Here is a 24,008-nt window from a genome sequence, read left to right on the forward strand (position 1 = left end):
ATCTTTTTCAGTTTCCATCTACTCATTTTCAGATGACTGTGATCAGTATTGCATTCAAATTGTGCATAAATAGATATATGTAGTGGAATAATTATGCTTTTTGTTCCCCTTTTAAAAATGCCTAACAGTGATTTGCTTTTTTCAGTGCAGTTGAGCACAGCGCTAATAGTTTCATGACACTGTCTGTCACAACATCAGGAGCTTTCCAGTGATGGTCAGTTTGGAGACTTTCATTTTCTATATCAAGTGAGAATTATCTTTTCCGTTGTGCACTTTGCATTTATCCACACTGAATTTCATCTGTCATTTTATTGTCCAATTACTCAGTTTCATCCTTCTGCAATCCTTCACAGTCTGCTCTTTTCCTCACTGTCTTGAATGGCTTCTTAACATCAGCAAACTTTGCCACCTCAGTGCTCATCTCTTGTAAACATGTTGAATAGAACAGGTCCCAGGGGAACTCTGCTGATTATCTCCCTCCACTGTGAGAATTGACCATTTGCAACTACCCTGTTCCCTGTCTTTTGTTCTATTATTTAGCCATGTCAGGACTCTTGTCCAGTGACAGTCTATTTTCCTAAAATGTTGTTAGTGAGGGTCCTTGCCAATAGCTTTTTGGAATCAGAAGCAGTCTGTGTTACCCAGATCACCCTTATCTGAATACTTGTTGACATCTTTGAAGAGCTCAAGGGTTATAAAGCAGGACTTCTTTTACCAAAGACCTATAAAAAAAACCTGTGTGGTGAAATGTCTTCAGTTTCTTCTACAGTGAAGTAAATTTTTTGCACTGATGCAAAGAATTAATTTAACCTCTCTGAAATGTTGTTATCCTCTGAGAGTGCTCATTCTTTATCTCAATTATCAGCTCACAGGAAGATTTAGCAAAACAAAACCAAAAGGAAGAGCACACTCATTTTTTACCTGCCTAATTTTATTATTATATTTGATTTTCCAAGTCTACGATTCTTTCTTAAATTGGGTACAACTTCGGCTTTTGGAGAAATGACATCTTGTTTCTAACCTTTTTTACTGTTTAGCCATATCAGCTGACTTTCACAAACTTCCAGGCCTCTCCTATTCATGTATTTTACCCAGTTGTGGTGACTTAATAAAGGATATTTTAAATTGCATTGTAGCTTTGTCTGTCTTCTTTATGGGGCCAGATAAGAATACATAAAGAGAAAAAACCAAAAAGTTAGCAAGCTTTGTAAAGAAATTCCTATGTGTTTGGAAAAACAGGGAGAAAAGCTAGGTGTTAGCTGAAAGTATAACATATTATTTTAAATAATTCTTGCTCAAATCTTTTACTATTTCGTGATGGTCTCCTGTTAGCTTAAAAAACATGCTACTGGTAAAACTATTGCTCTTCTACTCTCTTGGGCTGTACAAAAAGATTAGGGGGAAACCACTGATATGAGAAGACTGAGATCTTTCTTCCCAGGGCTTTAAAGGAAAATGTCTTTGAGGTGTTAGAATCAAAGATTTGTTTGGGTTTTTTTATTCCTATGCTGCCTTTTTACCCATCATTTTAGCCAATTTTTACATTGTTTCCTGATTTACAGTGTTACCATTGTAGCTTTGTCTGCCCTTCCTTGTCTGCCTTGACTCTACCTTAATACACAGTCATCAAGTACATCTTGCATGCTTTCAGTAGGCTCTCTCCTTCACAGGCACTCGCTGCTAATCTTTGCCATGATAAACTTTAAATGTTGACAACATACTGCTTACAGTGTTATCCTTGTTTATTTCATTCATATTCAGTTAATAGTTACTCAAACATTAACCAAGGATACTGAAAATGTATGCGATTCAGGAAGGGGGCAGAGGAGTGAATCAGGGTCTGGAAATGAGAGAGTTAAAGAGCTTTGTTTACTTTACTTGTCAAAGAAATGACTTGATTGTTAAGAAATGAATTGATTTTGCTCTGAAAGTTTCATATGGAGAAAAAACCCTTTAACAGAAGATCAGTCTTTAATCTAGCTTACAAGTACCTAACAAGATGTAGAAATTGAAGCTAGGCAAATTCAGTCTAGAAAAAAAATTAGATTTGACAGAATGATAATACATTAGAACATCTTTCCATGGGAAGTGGTAGTTTCTTAAGCAGCGAATGTGTTTGATTCATGGGTATTTTTCTGAAACACGTGTAATAATTTCCTGAGATATATGGCCTTGATACAGAAATTTGAAATCTTGAATGTTTATTATGGTCCCTCCTGCCCTCAGAATTTAAGCACCTGTGAATTGCATCTTCTCTGCTGTTTTTGATTTTTCGTCCATTCAGCCCTTCTGGACCTGCCTAGTTCACATTCTTGGGTTTTTTTCTTCTGGTTCCCTTGATTATCCTCCCCATATTCATGGATAGACTGTTTTCCACAGAGCAAGAAACTGTCTTCTTTTCCTTCATATTTTTACATAAATCACTGATCCTACCAGTGTGGTTGTGCCACCTGTGTTTATGCTGTCTTGCACTTTGAAATTATGTATTTTTTTATACTGTATCATTCTGAATTAGAATTTGATAACCATCCATTTTTTTAAAAAATGTACTACATGAATCTTGCTAAAAACAGTAGTCAGTCTCCAAATAAAGGCTGATTTAGAATGTGTTGATGTAGGGGAGGGATGTGAGAAGGCAAATTCACAACCGCCACTGGTATTTTTTTATTAATAGCATTTCTATACAAGATATTCTCACTTCTTTTAAATAAATAGCCACACTTGTACTGAATGCTGAGTTGTGATGTGTCAACAGAATGGAAAAATTTATTCTACAACAGTTGTATCTACATGCAACATTAATGATCTCCAAAATGGAAAAAAATTATTCTGCTGTAGTTGTATTTATATGCAGTGCATTAATTATGTCCCAAAAATTTAGTAGCTTTCAATACACAGCAAATGTGTGTTAGGACTGTTATTTTTGAAGAGAAAACTGTAATGTTCCCATCTGAATTTTAGCAAAATATGTTGTACAAAATGAGAGAGAGAAAATGTGTTCTTAGAATAAGGAATAAGGGAAGTGTATAGCTTTATCATACACTTCTAGAAAGAAACTTCTGGGCAAGAAAAACCTAGATAGGATCATAGAATATCTCAAGTTAGAAAGGGATGGTAGTTGGTTTTGGTGGTTTTTTTCTTCTTTTGTATTACCATGTTAATGTGGTTGGGTTTCATCATGAATTGTTGTACCAGACATTGTATAAACACAGAGCAAAAAGGCAGTTTGAGTTAGAGAATCTGTGGTCTGAGACCAGAGATAGATATGGTGAGGAAGGATAACAAAGATAACTGAAGTCAGCATGATTGACAGAGTTGGAGACACAAGAGCAGCCTTGCCTCTTCTTGGGTTTTGTGGGTGCTATTTTAAAGGACAGTTTCAAGGATAATGGAGTAAGTCTGTGAATGTTTGTGGGTAACATAGTGGAAGAAAATTTTACAGGTGCTTGCTTGAAAAGTTAAGTGGAAGATGTAGGCTGACATTAGGGCTGATTAAAGAAGGGACTTGTCCTTTTAATATTGAATGAGAGATAAAAAATAGGAAAGTGAAGCATTTGGAAAAGACAACTTGCAACTCACCTGGAGGAGTACAGAGAAAGGTGACAAGATCAGGGTTGTAGGCAAGAAAAACAACCTTTGCAGCAGCCCACTGAATAAATATTAATATGGCAAGACTGCTTTTTCCAAAAACAGAGAGAACAGTATTGTGATGTTTGGATATAAGTGATGATGACATGGTCAAGAGTTTGAGTGGATTGGTGAGAAACTTCTTAGAGATGCTATGCAGAGAGAATAAGCAACACAGCTGAGTATGCAGCTACAGAAAAAGGTCTAAGCTAAGTATAGATTACAGACTGGAATTAATGGTTATGTCCAAAGGGATCCAGAAAACGTGGTCACACAATGCCTTGTGGTACATTAGAAGTGATGGGCTTCTCACTCAGGCTGTGAAAAATATTGAGTTAAAAGTCTGTATACACAGTATAAACTGGAGAAATGGGTAGTTTGGTTTAGCTTGTATGGATGAGATAGCCCAGAAATAAAATTCAGAGGAAGAAAAACTTAAGGTGGAACATTGTAAAATTATCAGAAATGTGAGAAAAGTTTGAAGGTAATCTTTAGAAGATCACCTTTTAAAAATTATAAGAGACAATTAAAAAACAAACAAACAAAACCCAGAGGAATTAAAAATTGTAAAGAATAGCAAGATTTTACTGGGTTGAAGAGAGAAAAAAATGTATAGGAGAATGGGGATAGTATAGGAGAGAAAAAATATATAGGAGAGTTCAGATTTTGAGCCTAGCCGAGGAAAATCATGGGTATACTTTGACAAGAGCAGATAAGTGACATGGAGGTTGCTGAAACCTGCAAGGACATTGTTAGAAGAATGTGTCCCTCGACAATTGTAAATATCATATTCAAAATACTTTGAAATGTAAGAGGAAACAAAGAATGGTCGATATTGGGTACCTGTGGTTGAAAACTTAACTTTGCTCCCTTCAAACCAGGTATGCACTGTAAGGAGTGAGATAAGGGATAAGAATACAAAGCAAAGTGAAGCAGTTAAAGTAAGAAACACAGACAGAGAAATAAGAGCAGCTTTATGAGAATATAATAGGAAAGATGGGGAAATTATAGTAGGGAAATTTGCGAGACTCAGAGGAGTTGTAATGATAGGTGTACACATTGCCTCTTATCACTAGATTAAATTCCATCTTCTTGATCTTTATACAAAACTAAGGAATCTCAAACAGAGATCAAGGTGTGGAGAAACATCCTGATGATGCCTTTTGTTAATGTGTTAATGAACTTGCTTGGTTAATGTCATAGAAAAAGTCATATAAACCCCCAGACAAAATCTTTTACCTGAACCTGTATACTTTCCAATGATAATGCTTTTCAGAGACTGAAGCTTAAATTAAAATATGAAAAGAAGAGGTGGGTAGATAGGGGTTCTTGGTAGCTGCTCATCTGCTAATTTGGACTATTTTTTTAATCCTTATTAAAACTACTAATACATTTTGAAGCAAGTAAGGCTTTTGTGTCTTTTGTCCTTTTCTTCTAATTTTGATTTTTTGTCTTTATCTGCACAACTACTTTTCTTCTAATTTGAGAGCTACTCTAGCCTGTGCCATTCATCACAAGAACATCTCAGAGCGACTTGGAAATGTTTCAAGTTTTAACAATCAGAGACTTAACCTGTTTTTTCTCATAGAAGTTACCTGCCTAGACACACTAGGAAGACAAACACTGAATAACAGAAGTTGAATAATAATAGTAATGAAGAATTTTGCATGAGAAATAAAACCCTGGTAAAATCAGGTCTTTTGTTGTAGATTGCTGAGATACTTTACCAGTGTAAGGAGAAGAGTGTCGACATATGTCAGGCTATCCTCCCTAAATTAGAATTACTGTACAGGGGAAACCTTGGCTGCTGTAACTATCCCTGCAACATTTGCTATTTTCTTGTGCCTTTTTTCTTTCAAATACATGGGGCTATTTGGGGGTGCATTTTTGTTCTTAAAGTCTCTATTTTCTTACTTGATCTTTTTGTTCTAGTATCATAATTCTTCTAACTTGATCTAATCACATTTTCTGACTTGCTTGTCAATATAAGATAAATCGGGGGGGAGAAGGAAGAATTGCTTTGATTGTTTGTGTTGTGTGGGGTTTTTTACTGAATTTCTTGCTTTAGAGTGGGGTAAAGCTGATGGTCTAGGAAACTAAAGCATCAGTACATCTTTTCTCAGCCTATTTTGATAGTATGCTTTATCCCTGACCTGCAAAAGCTACCTCTCCGTGTGAGAGGATAGTTCATTCTCCATAGCTTGTTCAGTCCTTGTCCTTTTTGCTAGGAGTACCATCAAGATTGCTAATTATAGTAATAGGTTTGTGATGTGGGTGCTTCTCCTCTGAAAACTGGTGAAATTCATTTGATATAAGCCATAAAACAGCCATTTGTGGGTACCAAGTTTCAACCACCATCACTTTGACCCAAGCAGTAGCTAAATAGTGCAGTAGTGTTTTTCCCTTGCATCCTATTTCATTTTTAATGTTCTTCCTGAAGCCAAAAAGAGCTCCCAACTCTTTTGTATTTCCACTGTGTTTCAGACCCTTTTCTGCTGAAACTCTGATGCCTATTTTCGATTGTAAGAAACTAAACCTGCATCAGTTAAATAAACCAGCACAAAATAATATCAAGAGTGAGCTTTATACAACCTTAAATATCTTGGTTTGTTGTTTGGGGTTTTTTTACAAAAAAGCCATTGAAGGTGTGGCTTGGACAGAAACAGAGAGTAAAACATTTTTTTCAAAATTACAAAATTATTTCAGTTGTTAGTACTGTAGCACTTTCCCTCAAAAGAAAGGTATAAAAATATTATAGCTTTAAAGCTTACTTTGCTGGAAGAAAAGTGGCTTGAGAAAGAAAATGGCTTATGTCAACTACTTTAGCACCACTGGAAAGGAACAAGAAGGAAATATTAACAAGACTTGCATTTTCTTCATATTGGCAGTAAACATGATACATGTGATTTAAGAGACTTTTTGTAGTGTGGTACTTTTACACTTCTACTTTATTAAAGGAAATTTCATAAAAACTGAGATTTTTAGATTTCTGTTGCTACCACTTTTCTGGGTTTCCTAGCAGTGCTTTTCTTTAAATGGAAATGCAATCAGTCCTTACTTCATGGTGCCTTCAGTGTTTCTTTCAGGTCTGACCACTAAGTCCAAGAGTCACCTCCTCAGTAATTCGTAAAAAAATTACTGTTCCCCGCCCCCTTACTACATGTGGGTTCATGCACTTAGATACACCTCTTTGCCTTTTTCAGGGTTGTTTTGCTATATTACTGGGGGTTTCTGTACTTTACACCCAGGAATTGTTCTTGGATTACAAGAACTTGTATGGCTGGTCTGATTCACTGCTTTCACTAGCACTGGAATTCAAAATAGCTGATTCAGAATCAGGCTGATTCTGACTTTGGTGTTAATGATGTAATAGTGTTGACTCTGAGCAGAATTGATCCTGTTTCCCTGATACGTGGGGTCATGTCTGCTTTACAGGTGCAGGTGCAGATGTTCAATTGCAGCTCCTGCAAATCTGTGGAAGCATAAAATAGATGGAGTAGTCCAGAGTTAGGTACTGAAACAGTTTTAGAGGTTGCAACCAGTACCACACTAAACATCTCCTGGCTGCACCTCCCTTACTGGTCATACTTGCACTTAGCTAAAGATAGCAAGGTTAAATACATAGAACTTGTAGTTCCATCTCTCCCATCAGCGTGCATACACTCTGAGTGAGATGAGTCCTACTGGTATTTATTTTAGAGAAATTATCTTTAGGTTTACGTGCTTATCAGGATGAGTCCTGTTGGTATTTATTTTATAGAAATTAACTTCAGTTTCCCCACAGGAATAAAGATTTTTCTGTACTTTTAGAAAATTTATGGCAAAGTTGATTTTAAAAATCTTGTGTCTAAATTTGTCATTGGCCTTTGCATAATTGTGATGTCTTCAGGAAAACCACTATACTGAAGCTAGAGACCAAAAGCAGCCCTAGTACTAGATCAGGGAAGTGGAGAAGGACGTGCGGCCCTTAGCTCACTCCTTCTAACAGTACACATGCCAGTCATGTTACACCACTGCTCATGGTCCTGGCAACCTGTCAGTTCCATGTTTTGCTCAGCACCATGGTTTATGAGCTTTTACCTACCCACACAAACTCCTCTTGCCTACAGTAGGTGTGCACAGAAAACTCTGTGTTTTGGATACTCAGCAGAAAACTGACAGTAACATAAGGGAGGGTTGGTGGGGGGTTTTTGTTTCTTTTTTTTGCAGGAGGAGGTGCCTATACTGCCTTCCAAACTGCATGTGTGAAGTATAGTAAATAGATGGGTTAAAAAAATCATAATTCAAATCTCTATAGTGGTACTGATCAGATCTCTGTTTCTGTAGCAATGAGAACCAAAGGTGGCCTTTTAAGGCTCACAGTTCTTCTACCAATTTCCAGTTCTGCTTCAGGATTCTTAAAGTATTAGAGTGCGTGCTTTAAACCCACAAAACTTACCTTTACCTAATTTTCACCATTCTAACCTAAGTTTCCACGGAAACAGGGTTGAAAAAGCTGCTGGTAGCCAGCAGGCAGCCAGCAGCTGAGAGTGAGAACTCTCCTTTGTCACTTTCCACTACTGGATGCCTGCTGCGTGCCAGTGTGCAAAGCTACCTAGGATTCTAAAATCTGGATTACTTTCAATTTGAGGGGGAAAAATTAAATTAATCTACTCTTTTCTGTCTTTGGATTGTCACAGTAAATTCCAGGAGGGCAAATGGGCTAATGAGTCCTGATCTGTTCGGTTACATTGAACCCCACATAACCAAAGCTTTGCCAACCAACTCGGCCTCTCCTTTCATAATTTCCATGTTTTAAAAGCATTCTGTCTCAATTTTTTTTGTCTGTGCATGTGTACATGCATATTGTGGTACCTTAATTCTCTGTATCTATTTCTCTACATATTTATGAACCTTTTTTGCATACAGTATAATCAATGTACAAAATTCCCTTTTTTTCCTGTATACTTAGGGAACATTTCTGAATGAACACATTATAAACTGATCCTCGGTTAAATATTAGGAGTAGGATGTGAATGGAGATGGCTTTTAACCAGAAGTAGATTATAGCTGCGGGAAGACTAAAGGGTCTATTTGGTCAAGACTCATACAAAACTGAGATAAGCATGCACAACCTGACAAGATCAGATTAGATCCTTCCCCCACGAGTGCTTTTCCCATAAATATTTATCTACTTTCTATTATAAATAACCAGGAAATGAAAAAGAAGGATAGATTCCTTTTTAAAAATAGCCTAGAAATAGAAATGCAGCTTCAAATCTTATGGGTAATGATATTTAAAGTATGCAGTACATTCCAATACTAGTTGCTATTTTTTAGATGAGAGTAAAGTACTGAAATTCTTTGTGGCAGCTACATAAATCAGCAGCATTTATCACCAAAAAAAGAACTTTGTACATATGTGAAATTTTGCCTACTACTGGGTACCTTAGAATTAAATAGCTTATCACCTATGAGAGAATAGGTGTTGACAGAGTCAGCACTGCTGTATTTTTAAGCTTGCCTGAGGCAACATAGCTGGCATTGAAGTTAAGCTTGGCATTTTTTCACCCTGTCCCTCCTCCCTTCAGCCCAAGTGAATGCTCACTTCATCAATGAGAAACACAACTGACTTGCCTGCCAGATGCAACAGAGATCCATGAATTCACATCTCTTCTGCAGATTTGTGTTTCATTCAGATTGTCAATACTTTGACTTCACTTGTTCGTGTAGTAGTGTTAAGGGGTAAAAATCTGAAGCTGGGCATGTGCCACTAATTCAGAAAGGCGTATTTGTTGGTGATACACTCATCAGAACATGTGTGGATTGCCTTTCTGCTATAATGAAAAATAACTCTTTAGCTTTGAGATTTAAAGCCTTAAAAATGTACAGAATAAGATTTTTACATTCATCTTTGACGGTAACGAGTGTGCACTTTTTAAAACACTTCGGTGTCACATAAGAATAATATTAGTACTTTAAAAATCTCAAGATGAAAAATGTAAGTCCTTTTTTCTTTTTATTTTAAATCTTTTTTTTCCTCTAGCATTTTACGATGGGATAATGAGACAGATGTCTCTCAACTGGAAGGACATTTTGACATTGTTATGTGTGCTGACTGGTAAGTACATAAAAATCATAAAACTCATGTTAGAAAAATAGCTTTGCTGGAGTAATTGTACTGTGCTGCTTGCTGATGGCTAAGCAAAGTCAACAAATGAAGCACAAAGCCACCTTAACCTCAACAAATTAATATTCATCTCCATGTGACAGTTATAAGGTAGTCTTCTATCACACAGTAACTTCTACCACATTATTTCCCAAAGATTGATTTTGAGAAGCATTTCCATTTTCTGGAATTGCCTCTGTTTCATGCTTGACGTATCAGTAAATGGACGACTTAGGCAAATTGCAAATAATTATGGCTCAGTGAGGAACAGTCTGGAGAAAAGGGAGTTTATCAACACAAACAGCTCAATTAGCTTACTTCTTAGGAAAGATCTGACTATTGATATAAGGGGATATATTTTTTGCTCCCTGGAATGTCTTTCCAGGGAAAAAGAGATTTTCAAACCTCTTTTTCCCCACCACCACATTCTGTTCTTTAAATCAATTTGACATCAATATTTGTAGATATAGGCTTTATATTATTTACACAGGCATATGTTAATTATAAGATAATTCATAGTAAGGAAAATAAGAGTACTGCACTTAATTTATGAAAAGGTAGATACATGTTGCACTGTGGTGGATTGTTTAATAATTTATGCAAATAGATTTGATTATTGACACAACCCTTTTCTGATACTGCATTTGCAGGATTGTGCTGTGCTATATTTGCTGTGTGCTAGCTTTAAAAATGGTACATTATTAATAATTTGTGTTATAGAAATGTAGACAGTGTAAAAAAAAGAACTGTACAAATTTTATTTAGGAGAGTAGATATTTTTTAAAAAATCTGTTTTCCCTTCATGGATACTTGCTCTTGACCCTTTAAATGTCTACAACAAAAAAAAGAGCTGTTTATGTTTTGTGACACATAACTGTTGTGAGAGACCAAAGTCTGAAAAAATGGACTTGCTAGGACAGCTCAGTTCAGCAAATTTCTGTACCTTATTAAGAAATAGTTAAAGGAAAAAGCGAAGAGAAGTATGAAGCTGTCTATTGTCTTTTTAAACAATGTTCTTTTTTAAGTGGCTTCTTATAAAATATTCCCCTAAAGCTTCTTTTTTCCCTTTCATATTTTTTCAACTCTTCTTATTTCAGAAAAGTTATTGGTTTTGCATAGCACTGGAGAAAATGTATTTAGTGATCTTTTTGCCATTTTCTAATACCTATTTGTTGACAGAATGCAACAGTGCTTTGTTTCTCTTAGCATTTAATTTCTGAAAAGTTCTTTGTTCCCAAAAAGGACAGAGAAGGGTTTCTAACTAATCGCTGATAATGTGCCTCAGAGATGCATCATCTGATTAAAATAAGGAGCTAAACAACACCATATGATTTCAGCAAGTAATTTAGTAAATGCCTTCCTCACCAAATATTAGAATGGATACTCCAGGTTTCATTGCACAGATGAAGTTAATGCTGGACAGGATTAGATCAGATTAAGTATGAAAGTCAGATCAGAGTGCTGGCGGACATAAGCAGGAGGGCAGCAGTCTTCTCGGAGGCTTAGACAAGGCTCACATATGGATGTTCTCCAGATTATGTGGGTGAAGCAAGGTCTTGCCAAGAGATTTAGAGTTAAATTTGTTCTTCACACAAATATCAAAACAACCTGGCTGTGCCTTCTCTTGTATTCTTGATACTCACACCATGTCATCCTATTTGTGCTGGGAGTACAGCAGAGTGGAGCAAGACTTAAGTTGTTTTTTTCAATAATATTCGTGCCTAATACTCCTCCCAGTCTGTTTGGAAATAGTGTAGTTTCTTTAGGAAACAAAGAATCAAACATGACAGGTAAAATACATAATGCATTTGCAATCCCTGCATTTTGTACATATATTTTGAAGCACTTAAGATGCAGGTAAGTGTATAAATATTTATAGATTTCTAAAAAATAAATAGAAATGTGCAGGTTCGCTTAAACTATGTGGTTTTATTCACAAATTATCTGCATTTTCTTATTGCAGGTGCCCATATATATATAGTTTAATAAGCATGAAAATCCCTTCATTGTTTGTTTCTTTTAGAAATCATTCTTTTAGTTATGGACACTAGGTTTCTGATACATGAAAAGGCTGGGGAAAGAAATGTTCCATGCTTTATCAAACTCAAATCATCTTTTCATTTTCATGTACTTCTCTTCCGAGATATAGAATCGGTTTGAGAACAGTTGGCAGGATTTTTGCTCTCTGAATTTTTTGGGCTGCCATTGAAGAGGAAAAAAAAATCCCTTTTCTTCTAGCTCCTCGGCTGAAACCTGAAGTATGCAGTGATAAAAACAGATAGAGTAGATTGCATTTAGTTTAACACCATCATATAGCTCATTGTCAGTCAATAAAATCTGAGATTAGAACAGAGAACTAAAAAGCAAAAAATCGGAGTTCGAATATTAGGTACATGGATAAATTTTTATTGAAGTATTTCCAGCAAGGGTGATATTGTCTGATTCTCTGAATAGCTAACCAGTGGTACTGCTTGATCCCATTTACATGAAAACAAGCTCTATTCATAAACATATTCCAAATCCACATGGAGATTCAAGGAAAAATGTACATGATTACAGCAAGCAGGGATATGTTTATATTCATATATTTACAGTCAGACTTTCATAAACCTTGTGTGCAGGAGTGGAAAATAAGTTATTTCCCAGAACAAACAGTCTATTAGTTAACAGCTAAATTTAGTAGCTCAACTAGATTATAAAATAAATAAGAGGCAAACTGTGAAAGCTAGCCATTATTTAACCATTCAAGATTTTGACAATAAAAATAGTTTCATGGTTCAGCAGGTCCGAAATAATTTGTAAAATTGTAAAATGTCAGCTATGAGATAAAAATAATAAGAAAAAAAATCTTGGTGAGGCTACACCTGGAAGGAGGATACAGTGAAAAAATACTGAAATAACAGAATCTTTAAAGCATATCCACCCATCTCATATTTTTGAGGGGGAATTTTAAGGCCAGGTGAGGGCTCCCAGAATTTTTGACTTTCATTTGACCTACACTTGTGGATATAAAGTCATACAGGTGCTGGAATTGTGAGTATGAATAGAAGAGGTGAAATAACAAATGCCTCTATTGACAGGCCAAAACAAAGACTCTTCCACAGCTCTTGTGAGCCTCAAATTTCTGATTATTAAAATAGCGTATGTACTCTTCTTTATTGAGAAAAAAATTTCTGAGATTTTTAATCTGAAGAGAGAGTCAAAGCCAGGACCAAGACAATAAAAAAATCATTATCTTTTACTTTATTGTAAAACAAGTTTTCACAAATAATTTAATGTAGAGGTGGTATAAGGTTTATACCCCCATATTGTTGAAAATGCATAATATTTATTATTTACTTACAATAATTCTATTCTTAAAGTTTGGCACATGCATAAGTGTTCACACAACAGAGGCCAGGGGGAGCTATCCCACATTACTTTCACAGCTGAGATTTTTGCTGAAGTCATGGGGAGTTGTGTCTTCGCCAGGAATGTAGAACTGAACTGAAAGTATTCTTTAAATACCTTACAATACCTTATTTTGTCTCTGTTAGGTTATTGCCAGAATGCAGTAAGGCCTCTGTCCTTCTTCCATTTAAACTTATTATTCTTTTTAGGCCTGATTTCTTACACGCACTTTCAAGTGCATTGGAACCTGACCACATGGAAGTAAGGGTTTTTTTCAGTTTGTATCACCCATGTAGTTGAAGGCAAACAAAAGGATAAATGACTCTACACATTAAACACTACACATTTAATAATGTCTGAAGTACACCTGTAAACCCAGGTCTTTTAATAATTGCAAAGCATGCAAAAAGAAAAATAAGTTCACCATAAAACAAATATCGCCATGAAGCAAACTGAGAATCTACTTGGGTTTTTTATTTGTTTCATTGTGGCTTACTGTTACTTTTTTTTTTATGGTAATTTAAAATGTAAAAAAAAAAAAAAAATAAGAGAGAAGAGAGGTGACAAGGTTGCCTGCCTGTTCATCAAGATTTCACAGGTTAAGAGCATTGCCTAAACAAAGACCAAATCATCAACTGTGTTCTCACCTCTCTACTGCTGTGATTCAAAACTTCCTTGTGACCCAAGAAAACCTTGCTATTCCTGTCCTGAGCTACTGCTTTCACAGTGTCCTCACTACATAAACATGAGTTATTACCACTAAAGTAATGGCAAACTAAGCCAAATTTGAACTGAGGTGTGAGAACTGAGTGTGAATGGTTTGGAACAATACATTATCTAATTTTACTGAGCGGTTCACAGAATCACAGAATTGTTAGGGTTGGAAGGGACCTCTGGAAATCATCTAGTCCAACGCCCCTGCCAAGGCAGGGTCACCTAGAGCAGTTTACACAGGAACATGTGTGCTGTGAGCTTTGAAGGATGCTTTTGGGTACATTTTCAGTAGGCTGTGGTAATAATTAGTCATATAAATTCTACTGGTAAGAGAAATTGCGTGACTAAATCCCCCTGCGTGGGCCAAATCCTGTGCTGTTCCTGTCTGCAGCATAGATTATCTAATAACTTCTTCAGGATTTTCCTCATTCAAAGCATCCCCTGACTCAGGTGGAGGATAGAGATGTTTCCTGGAGTCACTGCATTGCATTAACACTGCTTCCAGTCTTCTCTGCTCCTTCTGTTATGAGTGCATGGCTCACAGAGCAACAGTTTGGAAATCACAATATCAAACAGTGTTCGATTAAGTAGGTTGTGTCCCAGGCCTTTTGGAGGGCAGGGACAACTTTGGGCAACTGTCTCAGGTTATCTAGGTCTCCTAAGGTAAGAGGGCTAAGAGTCTACCTCCCCTACCACCAAAATGTCAGCTGGGGTTGGACAGAAAAGGTATTATTGAAGTTGTCTAATCTAGCAGGTCATGTAACCCTTTAAAGTTCTCACACACTCAGTTCACAGTTTTTGGTGGGCAAAGGCCTGTAGTTCTCACTGAGAAGGAACAAGGTTGGTAGCAGCAGTTGTGCCCCTATCTCATTGTAAGAAGAGAGAATGGTATTCAGGTCCATGAAAAAGAGATTTTAACACTGGTAAGCTGCCCCAAGGTTGTGTTTCCACTACACTGCTTTCAATAATAAAAATAGTATAAATGCACTTTTCATTTGGAATGTACTTCTGTTTACACAGGATCCCAGGAAGTCTTAAATGTTTGAGTACTTGTGATGATGTGGAAGAAAACTAATTACTTTTAGCTATTCTTTTGGGAGAGTAATCATGTATTCCACTTCTTCTGCGGGTGGTTAAGTTCCCAGTGAAGTAGTGTCTTAGGACATCTATCTGTATAGGGATCAATCTGAAGTGAATGTCATTAAAACAGCCAAGAGACATCAGATACAAGAGCTGCTCTTTCAATGAATTAAATTTAACTCACATTTTTTCAATAAGCTTCTTCCAGTAAGATGAATCAAGGCCAAGGGGTAGCCATCATGCCAACTGCACAAGTTTAAATTTTCTTGTGAGCCAGGCTATCAGAGAAGCTGATAGCTAGTACTTCATATTCTTGAGAAGAAATTCAGGTCATACTTCTCTATTAAATGTTCTTTAAGATGTGTGTGGATACCCATTCTACCATATTTTCTCAACAATATGAGGTTCTGCCAGTTTTTATGGATGAAATTTGGTCACGTAAAGTTTTCTTTATAGACTTGTTTGTTTATTTATTCCCCAGTAGCAAAAATTCACAGCTCTTACACAGCTGCTTGACTCTATGATATGTAATATTATATTCTCCTTGGTAGCTGTGGAGTGTCTAAATATCCACACATCTTCTGTTCTTGATGAGAGGCCTGTGGTTGGTAGATTACTTTTTTTCTCTTCAGAGTTTCCATATATTCTTCATGTTCTTTTAGAATTTCTAACCTGGAAAAAAAAATTACCTACATCTTTTCAGAAAAGAAGTTTGAGAATAAAGGGAAGGGGAGTATAGGGAAAAAACCTTAGAGAATGGACAAAATGGCATGTAGTGTTAAACTTGAACTTGATACAAGCTGGGAAGCAGTTTTATTACAGAGAAAATGTGGGGGAAGAAAAAAAGAAGAAAAAAAAAATCTCATTATCTGTGGCCTGCTTGATAGAGTTTCTTATCTGAATCACCAATATAAATGCAGCCCACAGTAGTAAGGACTGAAAGGCATCAGTTGCTATCAGATGGTTGTTCACTAACCATTGTAAATGCACTCATCCACAGTAACTACATGTCCACAAATATCTAGTCAAGAGTGATTGGCACCCTGGTTGCCACTATTAGTATATACATTAAGGTACTGAGGGGCATGAAGAATGAATTATCCCCTCAAATCATGAGGTAATCACGCCAAAATAGGGCTGAGCGTGTTGGCAACATTGCATGGGAAAATTGACTCTGCTGCTATCCTTGCGGGACCCATGCTGGAGATGAAGGATTGCACTCTTGAGAGATGACAACTCTGTACAATCTGGGCCATTGTATTTGAACAGTGTTTGAGAGAGAGAGAGAGAGGGTAAGATCCTGTAAATCTTTATGGGGATAGATAGAGATAGATATATAAATATAACAAATATGCGTAATAAGTAAGAATTAATGCCAAAACTGTGAAGGTAAAAGGAGAAAAAAATGCCCTTAATAGTAACACCTGAAATACAGTAGAAAACACTTTTAAAAACTTCCAGTCCCCTTGTATAAAAAACCATGTGAAATGCTAACTTTTTATATTGATCCCCATTTCTGATACAGTACTTTTTTAATAGGTAGCATGTATGATCAGTGAATTTCAGCTATATAAAGAGCTGTTTCATGCTGTTAATTTAGCTTTGGTTTAGATTGTATTTCATTTTATGTATTTCTAATGTTAAAAGAGCCTGCACTGGATAGAAATATAAACCACAGTTTCTCTTTTACAGCATTGTGTAAACATATGTAATTAGCCTTGTACTTATCTGCATTAGTATCATTAGAATTGAAAACCCATTTTAATCTGGATTCTGTTCTCTTCTCAATGTCAGCCTGTTTCTGGACCGGTACAGAGCTAGCCTTGTTGATGCAATAAAGAGATTACTCCAACCCAGTGTAAGTATGTTTCTATTTTCTCCTGAACACTGGCTTCAGAATAATTAGTCTGTGCACAATGATTGAGAGAGTAATGGAATGGCAGGATTAATGTCATGTAATACTTTAATACTTATTATGTCCAACTTCAATTGAGTCTTCTAATCTATCAGATTCTTTCCTAATCATAAACTAGGAAACTTCTTATACTTGGCCTTCTGATAAGGAACACAGTGGGTAGTAAAATAAATGAAACCGCTTCAAAGATAGCGTCAGATTATTTTTATCAAAGCGTTTCTCAAGTATTTTCCTTTGATAATAATGTCTTCATATTAAAGTAAAATACAGTATTGAAAGTTTTTATGTTGGCTTCTGTCATTTTTAATCCCTTCAATTGTAACCTTTGTCATTGTGTATTTATTTATTCTGAAAGAATATTTTTTCTTTTCATTTATGTTTATTTAAAATGAAAAAAACCCTTATACATATACTGTGGCTTAAAATATTTTTCCATTGAGTAAGCTCTGTGTTTACATGTTTTATACCTTAGAAAATAGCGATATTGTGCTCTTCATAAAATGATTATATGTTCTACGAGTGTCACTCAGGAAATATTTTATTGATCTAAATCTGTTAGTCTGTTTAAATCAGAGAGACCTACAGGCAAAAAAAAAATCTGGTATATGCATCTATAAAATATATATATTATATCTATAATCTCAAATCTCAAAAAAATTGGAAGATGGCAAAACAAGAAAAGGAGAAAACATGAAGTAATTGGTCTAAGTAGAAGTTTGAGACAGGAATTTTCTCCCTCATGGTTAACATCCAAATCTTCCAATAAAGTAAACTTTCCATTTCCAAACAAAAGTATTTCCTGCTAGCAATGCATTCTCCAAATTTTATTTAAAATTTATATTGTACTTTTTGTACAAGAGATTTTCTCTGTAAAAGAAATAGAAGACCCAAACATGCAAAGGCTTAAGAAACTGAGTCATTTTAGTAATGTTAGTAATCCCATTCTTTGCTTAGAGTGATCAGGTTTCTATTCTTGGTTCTATCATAGACTTTCCTGAGTGACCTAAGGCAAGTTACTTAAGATTGAATTATTTTAATGAGCTGTGGGGCAAAGCTGCCAGGAAGACAGGAGACAGTAGCCACCCTGAGGAAAAGGTTACCCAGATATTTCTGTCAGTGGCAGTAAGGAGAGGTTAAGCAGCTCCTGCCCAGAGTGACGTGTTCTGAATTTTATGATGTACCAATGTTTGTCCAAGTGCAATAATTTTTGGGACCATGGGTGATCTGGAACACAAAGTTGATCCCAGTTAAAAAAAATACAAAAAGATTTTTTTTTCAGACCAGATCCATGTCAGAAACTAGTTCTTCAGGTATTCCCATAGGCCACTGTACTGACTCCATGGAAGCACACTGGGGAAGAAAAGCATGAGTGGCAAGAAAAGTGTAGAAGAGATGCACTGGTAACTGTGGCCTGGTTGGAGCCTCTGGCTGGAGTGGAAGAAGAGCTGTTAGTTGCTTTCTCTCTTGCTTAAGTTAAACATGGTCTGGTGCTCTGTAGTGCCAAAAACACATATGCACATATGTCTGTATATGCATATACAGACACACATTCTTTAGCTGGGCTGATTAGCCAACCAGAGAATTTGATTTAAAAGGCAAGGCGGCCTGAATTTTAAGTAGTGTTGCCATCTAGGCTACAATCTAGATAATTTAGGAATTGTTAACCTGAATTTAAACCAAAACTGACCTGACTTTTTCTTTTTAACTCCAGTCAGTTTATTCAAATTCATTACAAGCCTTTGTTTTTCACGGCATATGAGCTACAGTCTTTGTGAACATAGGTGGAGTAAAGGGAGATGGCTTTTTGTTGCCTGTCTTCCTAGTCTTGCTCGCTTCAGGACATTGCGATTAATAGCATAGGCTGTATTAATAGCATAGCATTTATTTGCTGTGCATTTTAGGCCATGGTTCCTATTTCTTATCAGCAAAGCTAGCTTAAGAAATTCTTGCTCCTTGCAGGAATTTCTGTTGTAGAGTTTTGGACCACTATCCAAACTGTATTTTTAACTAAACTCAGTTGCCTAACCCACTTTATGAATGGCTATATGGATGGATATCCATTTATGGCACGGCCTTGCAAATTACTGTAATTCATAACTAAGAGGACAGCAAACTGTGGGGTAGAAGTTGGGAGTACAGGCACCTTAAATGAGCTCTTTTGTCCAAAAATTACATGTTCAACAGAGATGTCTTCAAGCATATGCTTTCATGGTTTAAAAGACCCAAATAAAAGCATATACTCATTTGAGATCCCAAAAGAAGATACAGTCACAAGTACAAAATAGTCATCAATTTTACTGTTCTTGTTAACCTCTATAAATCTAAGGATAACACCAGAGGACACTTTACTAAATGACACTATACTTTGGCTTTTAAAGGAAAAATAAATTAATAGTGAACTCATTTGCCAGTTGCAATGATTAAGAATAGCTTATGGGCATTAGTTTATGCCCAAGCTAAGGCATAAACTTCTTCGATTAAGTTCACTCTTCTACATTAATTATTTTGTCTCAAATTTAGAAGTTGCATTTCCTTTTTGGTTTAGAAGAGTCTGGGGAAAATAATAACCAACAATACCATAAGAAAAAGTGGAGTAAACAGAAAATTACAGGTATCTTTGCAAAGCTGTCTTGAAGAAGAAATTCAGAACACATAATCTGTTCTTACTGCTAGTTTAAAATTCATCTGTGTTATTTCCTTTTTCATTAAGGATGTTATTTGTGGCTATTAGAATCCTTATGGCACATCCTTATGATGTGTTTTGGGTAACTTTTTGGTTTCCTTGGCACAGGACTGGTTATTTCAGTCATCTGATTCACAGTATTGACCCCATGGACAGTTGTATTGGCATAGGAAGACAGGACCAAAAATTCACAGAGGCAGAAATAAGCAGTTCTCAGAGTTACTGAGGGCTGAAATTTTTATCTGAATTTGTCACAGAGGCACATGTCACCTGTAAACCAATTCAAAGAATTAGGCATAGAAATTCTACGTCAAACAAATTTACCTTGAATGGCTTTATTTTATTTCTCTCAAGCTACTTGAATTGATATGCCAATATTTAGTTTTATTTTTTTATATCATTAAAATATACTTTAAATTTCAATCTCAGAATAAGCATTTGTTTGTTTGCATAGTTCCCTGATTAAGAACAGTTTTTTGTCAAAGCTTTGATTCTTCTGAGGCCTATCCATTCAAAATCCCAATGAAGTCAATGGGATGCTGTTGAGCTGTGATTAGTACCAGCAAGACTGGTACATTTAATGATGATGATGAGTAAACTTGGTCATAGTCACATCAAAATATGAACTTCTGTCCCATTGTCTTATTGTAGCATTTTACTGACCCTTCAAACTATTATAACTGACGTTTTGCTCTGAATTCTGTTCCCAAATTTAATGGAAGTATTTTCTCGGCTGAGGAAAGGCCATTTTGAACTTTAAACCTCATCTTTTAAACATTATCCCGGGAGATACTTTTGAATTAGAATTAAACTTGGGATAGTCAATGAAGAATAGAATCAGGTCAGTGGTCTACTTTTTTTATTGTACAGTAACCAAGATATGAAATTCACATTTCTTTTATAATTGGAAATGTGAGTGAAGCCCTACAGCAGGTAGCAGAATCACAGAGATCAGGCAGTTGCCAAAAAAGTGCTTTCAACCCAGATTATTATTGACCAGAATTGAACACAGTACCTACCAGTTTTGAGATTATTGTGGTATTAAACTTTAATCATGATTTTTTGTTTTTTATCAGTGAGGGCAAGAGCCTCAAGTATTTTAGATGCACACTGAAGTCAACAGATGAATGGGTTTTTACTCTAACTAAGGAGCTGGCCAAAAGTAACTGTGTAGTGATTTCCATAAAAGGCCATTCCCCTTTTTTGAAGATATTTCTAGATTTTCTCTGTGGGTTTAAGAGATATTTCATATGGATATTTCGTACATTCTATTTTACTATATTTCTCTTTCAAATTTAATTGGAAGTAGTCTACAGAGAACACGAGAAGGAATGACCACATGGACTGTTAACTCCAAATGTGAAGGTGTGCTGCTGTGTGAGCACTGCTTCCTCATCAGAACTGCTGGATCAGTGACCAGTGTAGAGTGTGCAGCCCCCTTTCATGAGGTTTAGTCATATCTGAGGTCCCCATGAATCATGTAGTCAGTAAGCCCTGGGTGAGGAACATGTGATCATTACAATGATCATAGGGATGAGGGACTCAGAGGAGTCTCATCCTTCTTATACCAGGAAGAGTCTCTGCAGAACAACATTCTGGGGAGCATGAGATGGCAGCAGGAGGAAGTTTCTCAGCTGAAGGCTCCCTTTGCTGCCCACTTCTGTTTGATGACATTAAAGCGTGCCAGGGATATGAGGGAACCGAACATGAATTTCCTGTGTTTAATGTTTTTCATCCTGAGCTGAGCCTATATTCAGACCTAGCATTTACATAAGCAATTCCAGTGCCTTTGACAAGAGTTACACCCCTTTGCACCTCATATTTAGCCATAGAGTTAAAGTTACAGCTACATAAATGAACAGAAATTGAGTTGCTTTAGATATTGCCCTAAATCTCCTTTGTGCTTAAATTTCCCGTGAGAAAGATGAGGATAACACTACTTCTCTATCTCACAGAGAGATGTTGTGAGAATAAATATAGTGCTGTGGTATTAATGGTTGGAATCTTTTAAGTACACACTGGTACGGTATGTATTGATGTAGCGTTTTTATTGCTGTTTCACTGTGCATTATTTTGGTGCACATATGCATGTGTGAGACAGAGATTTGTTTCCTATTCTTCTCTCTAAGTATCTGTGTCAGCGTTGTAACTGTCCTGAATTCCTATTGAAATTCTCTGTACTGATCACCCTTTTCCTGTGGTATACAGATTACATTTTCTCAAGCTAAATATACTTCTACAGCATCTAATCCTTTTATAACTTTTTTAGTTCCCTAAAAACATTTTTTGTCTTTTCAGTTGATTACAACACCTCACAAATTAGTCTTAGCTCTCGTTAACATAAAAGTTAAATACAGGAACTCACAGTAAACTTTGTGGCTCCCCTCAGTGTGATATGCTGTTGGCTGATATTAACCTTTGTTTACAGCTCTTTAACCACTTTTCTTTCCATGTGACAGAACACAGAATTCAGCCAATTAGAATTAATTATTTTTGCAAATAAGATTTTGAGAGTTGCTCTATCAAGTAGGTTAGGTTTTGGGCAAGTACTTTGCACAGGGTGTCTAAAATATATCAGTTCAAGGTACAGTCATTTTTGTTTTCTTAAATACAGAAGGATGAACAAAGAATTAGGTAATGGAGCATAATATGTTGCCTGGGCATCATAAATGGCCTGATCATCTTGCAAGAACCTGAATTAGGATTCAAGAACATTAATTCCTGCTTTAAATGCAATTTACCACTTTAAGGTCAAATTTAGTTGCACTGCTCAGGTAGTTTAAAATATCTTTGAAAAATTAATAATCAGGTCTGATTGGCCTCCCATTTGCCTTGTTTTGTACTGTTGTAATTCCACTGACAGTGAATGGGAGGTAGTCTTCTATGTGTGAGAGAGAAAAAAGAAAATCATTATTTACAGTCTTTGCGTCGTCATGAGCTAACAAATGGATTTTTCATTGAGTGTATGTTTTGTATGCTTTTTCTGTTTTATTTTGGTAATCTACAGACATCATTATTATATGAATAGAGGCAGTTGGGAGTTTTCTAAAGGAAATGTTTATTTATTACTTTCTAAATTGCATTTGTTTAATCACAGAAATCTTGCATAATTTGAACAATTACTTGTTACCGTATTTTAGTATTTTACTAAGAGAACAATTGACTTTTCCAGCTTAAGCATATTAAAAGCTTAGTCAGGTGTATGTTATATCTGGTTCCCTTCCAGTTTTAAAAATTTATAAGTTCTCTTTTTAATGTTCCAGGGAAAAGCAATGGTATTTGCTCCACGCCGAGGGAATACTTTAAACCAGTTTTGCAATCTAGCTGAAAAAGCTGGTTTCTCTATCCAAAGACATGAAAATTATGATGAACACATTTCGAACTTCCACTCCAAGGTTAGTTTTCTGCTCGTGTTAGATAACACTTTAATCCGCATTGCATTTTGAAGAGATCATGGTCCTTTTGGCAGGTAACCTAAATGTTTGATTAAAGTACTCCTTAGGTGTGCTGTTTCTGAACAGCTATTTTTGTATCTGATTATTTTGTGTGGAAGAGCCATCCTTTATCTCTGCATGTCTAGAAGAGTTTTGCAGAAGCACCTCCTGTTTACCCTTTTCATTCATAGAAATCTAATTTATGAGAGTCTTTTCTTGTTGTTGTTAGCTACCTGTAAGTATACAGCACACGAGCATTTACATTTTAATAAAAAGCTTGCAACTTTTAAATAGGTTAAATACTGAAATGGACTGAAATAAATAGGAGGTGAATGTCTAATTGTATCATATCGTACCGTAAATCCTTATCTCTGGCTGCTTTATGGCTGGGTCAGTTGGCAGCTTCAAACTGCTAAATCTCATACAGAATTTCACAGTTGTGGGGTTATATGTCAGATCGAGGCGCTACAAGATTTAGGTCAAAAGCACTTATCTGAGCATGATTTCTAAGCTTGCTTACATAAAGCTACTGTTATCAGTCTCCTTTTTTATTATTTATAAGTATGGAGTAATACAGGACATGAAGAGGAAGGTGCTTCACAGGAAACTTTTTAGGAATTTCTTATTTTCCTGTGGAGAAGTGCTTATCAAAATCATATTTATTACTTGCAGTTCTGAGATCTCTCTTTCATACCTTAAAGAAATCCACTGTTGTAGGTCCATGTGACCTTAGACCTAACCTCTTGCAATTTTCTAAGAATCGCTCTTGGAAAGTATAGACATGTTCAAAATTGAAGTGACATGCTTTTTTTTTTTATTTAACACCATACGATAGAAATCAGATTATGCTAAAAAAATATGCATGTGATGTTGTAAATATATATTTTAATGTTTATATTACCATTTTTGTGTTTATCTTAATATTTATTATTTTGTATAATTTTAATGTTTATATTAATTTTATATTTAATAAAGACTCCCACTAAAGCTATGTGCACATAAAATCACTTGATTTCA

The 24,008-nt window shown here is 35.8% G+C and overlaps 1 protein-coding gene across 2 annotated transcripts in view; it reads left to right on the plus strand.

Moving 5' to 3' along the window:
• CAMKMT (calmodulin-lysine N-methyltransferase) overlaps nucleotides 1–24,008 on the plus strand; it is a 219,048-nt gene that overhangs the window by 185,144 nt on the left and 9,896 nt on the right. For both annotated transcript variants that reach the window (XM_027641423.1, XM_027641424.1), the window contains exons 8-10: nucleotides 9,653–9,727; nucleotides 16,754–16,817; nucleotides 22,821–22,952. In XM_027641423.1, the coding sequence (XP_027497224.1) occupies nucleotides 9,653–9,727; nucleotides 16,754–16,817; nucleotides 22,821–22,952 (271 nt within the window). The remainder of the gene's footprint in view (nucleotides 1–9,652; nucleotides 9,728–16,753; nucleotides 16,818–22,820; nucleotides 22,953–24,008) is intronic.

The sequence above is a fragment of the Corapipo altera genome, unplaced genomic scaffold (assembly GCF_003945725.1).
Source record: "Corapipo altera isolate COAL_440 unplaced genomic scaffold, ASM394572v1 48b, whole genome shotgun sequence".
In the NCBI taxonomy this organism is placed as follows: domain Eukaryota; kingdom Metazoa; phylum Chordata; class Aves; order Passeriformes; family Pipridae; genus Corapipo; species Corapipo altera.